The following is a 6,907-nucleotide window of genomic DNA, read 5'->3' on the forward strand; positions in this document are numbered from 1 at the left end:
TACTCGTGTATGAAGGCGATGAGATAAACCTGACACAGACAGCCTTTTCCTACTTGTGATATGTTGCGTGTAACTTTACGACATAAGCACATAATAATTCAAATATATAGGGTGACGTGTTGGTATAACCCCTAAAACTAAAGTGCTTTTTATGATATAAATCAAGCATCGAATGTGTGAAAACGATTTGTGAATACTGTGTGTGTCCATCACTGTTACACTGTGTGTGTCCATCACTGTTATACTGTGTGTGTGTGTCCATCACTATGTGTCCAGCTAACACATTAACAAAATGGCAAAGTGCGAAACAACTGACTGCACGTCTTCCCTCAAAAGCTGACTTCACATGTCCAAAACACTGTTGTTAAGGTTAAATTATTGATCATTATTGACCTCACCTGGAGCCTGTATACTGTTATTGACAATGTGGAACTGAGTGCAGGACATATAAGCGGGAGAAATGTTAAATTAATGCAGCAGTTTTCAGTTTCGGGGGGTTGTGAGAGCTCAGGAGGAGCTGGATTATGGAATTTGTGGCAAAAAAAATACAAAGTGTAAAGAAATAATGAGTTTTTGTAGCCTGCTGTTGCTTCGTCCAAAAAGTAATCAATTAAATCAGATGGAAAATGAAAAGAAAAATCCTTTTTTCACTGTGTAACTGTTCCTATTGTTTAATTATGTTTAAATAATACTATGTATTTCTTGCAGTCTCTTATGTGCTGCTTTTTCTTTCAACTAGGGCTGCAACTGTTTTCATTATTGTAAAAAAGAATGAGAGATGCTCATCTTAATGTCATGGAGCACACAGTGAAGTTGTCAAATGTTAAAAAAAATCCAAAATATTCAGTTTGTTATAATGTAAGACCAAGAAAAGCAGCATATTCTCAAATTTGACGACTTGGAAACATCACATTTTTGTCTTTTTGTTGAAGAATGAGAGAATGAGTGATTATTAAAATATTTCAACGTGATATTGCAATTGCAAGTTGCAGACAGATCCATTTTCTATCAACTAATTGTTGCAGCTCTACTTTTAACTGCAATGTGTCACATTATTCTGTTGTGAAATATAATTAAATACTGCCTTAATCAGCTTTAAAATGCTGAAGTGGATATTAACTCGCTCACAGCCTCCTTTCTCTTCAGCTTCTCTTTTGCAGCAGCTTCACTGACTGACAGCTGAATCAAACTGACACTGAACTCATTAACACTGACGTCAGTACGTGGAAACACACCACAGTGACTGAACGATAGCTCGTGTGTTTTCTCTCTGTTCCAGCGTGCGGGGTTGTCACCGGCTGTACTGAGCCTTGGAGCACACCTGGCAGATAACCCCGACGCCAACCTCTGGCCCTCCTTCTACCCTGATCCATCCCTCGGCCTCGTCCTTCCTCTGAGAACACACTGAACCTTCCACAGGTTCACACAAAACTCTTGCTTCCATGTTTCAAGGTACAGAACCTGCACGTTGTGAGCGAGTTTATGATGCCGCAACACACAGATAGAAATGTATGTTTGTTGCTGCGATGTAAAAGCAAAGGGGAGCTAAATATCCAACAGCAGTAGATGCAGATGCAGGATGATTGCTTTACGATTCCTGTTTTCAAATATGAAAAATGGTAGGTGAAAGATAATGAAGTAGTTGCACAGAGATAATTGCAGTAATTGAAATAATAACCCATGCAGGGGAACTTGTTCGTGTAAGTGTTTTTCCTTTCGAGCACAAGTTTGAGCACTTTCACAGATGGTTTCTTGACAGGCTGCCAACCGATTCATTTAATCTCTGCCGGCACAAGGAGAAGGCCGCTCAGGACTGCCAGCCCCGTCTGTGACAAACACTCTCTGGCCTTCAACCGGCAGGTTTGAGAGTGCTGAAGAAAGTTTGGTTTGAAGGAGAGCCGCAGAGGTTTTGTCAAAAGCTCCTTCAGCCCTCCCTCATCTCCACACGATCATACATTAGCTCAAGGAGGCCACCTTGAGTATGGCACGTAGCTTGGCAACAGAACTGGAAGGAGAATGCAGTGACAGAGGGAATAATGCTGTTGTTAAATTACTATGTATTCTATTGAGTGAGCTGATGTAGGAGTATATCCTACTGTAACGATTTTACCGGCTCATTTAGATGGCCTCGAAACAAAATGCCAAAGAGTGTATCTGGAAAAATGCTGCACAGTTATTTGAAAGAGAAAGATAAACCTTCGCCGTCTGCGTGAGGACGTCCACAGCAGCATGGAAGACTAGTGATTTTGTTGTTTTGTGGTTAAACTGACAACAAGTCATTGTCTCCCTCACTGCTTTGAGGCACAAGTCTGTGAAATGTCTCTTAAAATTTTGGGTGGTTGCATAGTAAAGTGCTCCAGTTACTGTTGTGCACACCAGCCAGAAGAAGCCAATTTATCTTTATCAGGGAGAGGTCGCACAGTTTTGGGTGAAAATCCTGCATCAAGTATTTAAAGGCACACGTTTTTAAGTAGGTTTAATATTCCAAAAAAATAATTTAAAGTATACAATTTGTAGAAGTGTAGATCGCAGGCGGGATGCAGGAAACACGTCCCCTTGAATATTTAGAACATTTTTCTCACCCAGTAAAAACATTAAAGCAGCAGAGGACTTTAATCTTGACAAAATTAGACATTTACACCATAAATTGATGCAGAAAAGCCACAAATTAGTACATGGAAATTCACCAGAATGTAGAAAATTAAGGGATGCCCAAACCCTTTAGTTCATATGTGTCTCCCTCAGTGTTGAAATGAAACCTGCGCCCTTGATAAATCGCCCCTGATTGGACTGAGAGAAATCTAATTCCTCTTCAGCATGAACATTCGCTAACGGATCATTTTGTTTGGTTTCAGAATGGTTAACTTATTTCCAATTAATCATTTCAGCTTCACTTAAATGTGCTCACATCTGCAGCTCGTGGTAATTTCTGTCCCTTCTGTGTGGACTAGGTGGCAGCACACAAAAAGAGGCGGAACACGACTGGTAAGAAACAGCAAACAAATTTGCTGTGAAGTAATTTGTCAAAACAAATTTACCTCACAACAATGACCGCATTGTTTAAATTGTGTTTCAAATATAATTGTCGTCTATGCTTTTGTTATTCCTGAAGTAAATTGCTCTCAGCGAGGTTTGTTAGGAATGCTTTTGTTAACAGAGAATGAACTGAATGTGAAGTATTTGTGATATTGATTGAGCAAATGGTAAATTAAAAACACAAATTCATTACTTGTTAATCTGTTTATTTATTTATTTTTAAGTGATTTTATTTTCTTTCCCTGCAAGCTTAAAGGTTGTGATTAAAAATATGAATGCAGCAAAAGTTGCTCGGCTTTTACACGGTCAGATTTGTTCTGGTTATCATTCTGATTGTGTATTCGGTTAATGATTGGTTTCAATCAATACATCCATCAGCCTGATCTTATCCATACTGTAGGCTGGACCCCAGCCTGTACTTCAGAATATTGAACCATGAATGATGGAAAACACCAGTGACCCAAAGGTCAGAGGTAATGTTGATATCGACTTCCACCTCATTGAGTAACTCTCATCAGATTCTGCTACAGTACATTTCATTTCAGCTTGATTGCTCGCCCTTTGGCTGTCCGTGAATTAATCTCAAATATTTACTCGTATACGTCAAAATAAAGAAAACATCAGCTCAAGAGTGACTTTCAAACCCCTTTAATGATGACATTCAAGCATTACATCTCAAATAAATTAAAGACACAGGAGCATGTCAGACAAACACCAGTGATGCATTCTGCCGCTGAGGGTGTTAACGCAGCTGGAACGGACCATCAGAATGCTTTACTGGGGGGGCATCAGAGCCTTGGTCTGGTCCATCACCTGCTGGAAGAACTTCTCCATCATGTCGGTGAGAGGCTTCACCTGGGCGTGGAAGTTGTCGGTGAGAGGCCTGACCTGAGCGTTGAAGTTGTCGGTCATGGGCCTGATCTGATCCTCGATGTTGGTGATGAAGGGCTTGACCTGCTCCTGCAGCTTGGCGGCCTCGGCCTGGACCTTCTCAACCAGAGGCTGGATCTTGGCCCTGCTGTCCTCCATGTAAGTCCTGCGGCAGGAAGTTGGAAGTCTGTTAGTCGCTGCAATCGTGTTTTAATAAAGAAAATGAACTAAAAAAGGGGCCTGAAAATGTTTAAGTGTGTTATTCTGTCATGAGAAACAGCTGTTCTGGTGTGTACTGTGTGTATTAATGCATGTATTCAGTGCAGGTTATGGGTCAAAATAATGTGGGTTTTATCTCATACACAAGCTTTTTACCATCAAAAGAGGTGGTGAGCATTTAGCCTCGTGTTTTATGTGTAATTTTCCATCATAAATATGATTTTTGTGACTGAAAATTGACACATTCAATGATTTTAGAGCTGTTTTTCTCAGCTACACAAGGTTTTCTGTAAACTCGAAAGAATAACCCTGTATTCTGTGTGTCAGTGCACAGCTAGTAGAATTAAGTTAAAAAAATAATAGAGTCTAATTCACAGAAGGGAAATTTACTCTTCTGGAACTTCCATGTGCCATTTTGACTATATTGTTCTAAGAACAATTTAGCTGTCACACAGTCATGTTAACACTTAACACTGGCCATTTACATTTAGAGTTTATTCTTGAAGCATTTCCCTGAATGCCTGATCAAACCTGCTGCTAACACTCAAAGGAACAATTGTTTTAAATCCTCGTGATAATCCACACAGTGATAAGAGATAAGTTGCTGCATCCAGACAAAAGATTAAACAATGTGAAAGATACTTACTGGGCCTGGTTGGCCACCTCCATGGTCTTCACCTTCTCCACCATGTCCTGGGTGGCGCTGGTGATGCTGGCGGACATCTCGTTGATGAGCCTGGTGATCTTGTCCATGTCGGACTCGGCGTCACGCTTCACCAGTGACCCGGCCTGAGTGCCTGTGAAACACACGTTTATTGTTCTTTAACTGAACCCACTAAATCTTATTGAAACATATACGCTGCAGGACCTGAAGACAGTAACATGAACAGTAACGCCGTAATTTCCTCACAGAACACACACACAGTGTGACTCTTCGAGGTCTCACCTTTTTTAAAAAATGTTTATGACCTACTGTATATTCTAACTTTCATTGTGGTGAGGTAAAAATTAAGATTTTAACTGCTTAAAAGTCAAAGAAAAAAGGTTTTCATGTGCAGAAGATGAAGCAGATATTCAGATTTAAGTCACGTTTACATATTTTATCGCAAGGATACCTAACTTTTACAAAATGGCAGGAGGCCAGGGGCCAGTTGCAGGGCATTTCTAGGATTTGAGGACATTTGGGGCTTATCCCAAACTCTGTCGGGGGTCCAGAGGATCCACCCTGACACTTAATTCTATAAACATGCTCTATTTTAATGCTTTTTATGCACTCTGGCACCTTATTTATATTAAAAGTAGAGCAGTTAATTGTAGTATTATCCAAATCACAGGAGCTGCAATTCTTTGATTAATTAAGATAAAATATGTCACAGCATATTATTATAAATGAAGCATTGTGATGCTACAGAGATATCATGCCTACAAATCATATTCCAGACATAAGGAAACCTGGTTGTTTGGCACAGACCTCAGAAAAAGTCCCATTATCGTTTTTATATTTTCTCAATTAGTATGAAATTCTAAAATTACCACTCCCACTAAAATTGAGACTCAAACCACAATCGCAACATCTGTCAAAATAATTGCAATATATTCTTTTTCATATCGTGCAGCCTGAAAAAAGCAAAAAAATCCCCACTGTGAATCAGTATATTTTCCCCTTTAATTAGAGAATGGTTCGGGGGGCCACCTGGCATCCTACTGGGGGCCAGATTTGAGTATCACTGTTTAATAGTCTGTATGTCTTCTTTCATAAATTCATAAATTAGAACACAGTGAAAATATGTCTTACCGTGGGCAACAGCCAGCACAAGGACAACAGCGGCAACGAGGGAGAATTTCATGGCTGCAGATGAGCAAGACCAACCTGAAGGAAGTGAAATAATAATTTAGATGACACTGAAAGGAGCAGAGACGATAATAAGAATAGTGTGAAGCAGCAAGAACAGAACTGTCTGGTAATGTGAGAAATTTAAGTCAACATGTTTCTCACAAATATATGAGCAACATGTGTTTGTCTGAAGCCACACAAAGAATAAGAAACACCAAAGTAAAGCAGGACGAGACGTACCTTTACTCCTGGGGTTCTCGGACCTAACGGTGCCTTCAGTCAGAGAGTCAGAGGCTTAAATAGCTCCAGACGGTGAGTTAATCACTGCTAATCACAATTTAATCACCTCCAACGTAAAGAGGTGACCTGAACCTTGATGCCTGATAGCAGTCACAGGGAAGACACAAAGTCCACACCTTTGAGTGTGTGAGTGTGTGTGTGTGTGAGAGAGATCAGAGGAACTGTATTCAAGTATACTTTTAAGGTCACATTAAACATCTTTAAATATTAAATCTGTAAATTATTTTACTTTTTACTCCACTTACACAACAGATTATTTCTTAATAATATATTTTTTATTATAAATGAAACTTTTAAAGAGTATATAAAGATGCAACATTTAGCTTTACTTCAACAAGCTGCAACAAAAATGCTGCGTACATATTAATACATCAACATTAACAATCTGACGGGGATTATTTTGCCTGCATTATGAGGACTTTTACTTCTGATACTTTTTGAAACTTTAATAATTTGATGCATTTTGCTGCTCATGATTTTATTTCTCATGCAACACATTTATTATTTTAATATTTATATGTATGTATCGTTTTATATATTGTGGCATAATGCACATTTTGTTTTTGTGTACTTCTTTTTTTTCTTTTTAAAAATTTCTCATACATTATAGGAGTAACTGTAACATTTCGTATTTCCCCCCAGGTATCA

General features: G+C 39.1%; 1 protein-coding gene across 1 annotated transcript; it reads right to left on the reverse strand.

Moving 5' to 3' along the window:
- Positions 1–3,668: 3,668 nt before the first annotated feature.
- Positions 3,669–6,288, reverse strand: afp4 (antifreeze protein type IV). The gene is made up of 4 exons (XM_033639973.2): positions 6,200–6,288; positions 5,921–5,995; positions 4,772–4,922; positions 3,669–4,072 (listed from the first exon to the last, which is right to left on the reverse strand). Exons 2-4 carry the CDS (start codon positions 5,970–5,972, stop codon positions 3,811–3,813), a joined length of 465 nt encoding a protein of 154 aa, XP_033495864.1. The 5' UTR covers positions 5,973–5,995; positions 6,200–6,288; the 3' UTR covers positions 3,669–3,810.
- Between the last annotated feature and the right edge of the window lie 619 nt (positions 6,289–6,907).

This window comes from Epinephelus lanceolatus, chromosome 10 (assembly GCF_041903045.1).
Source record: "Epinephelus lanceolatus isolate andai-2023 chromosome 10, ASM4190304v1, whole genome shotgun sequence".
Classification (NCBI taxonomy): domain Eukaryota; kingdom Metazoa; phylum Chordata; class Actinopteri; order Perciformes; family Serranidae; genus Epinephelus; species Epinephelus lanceolatus.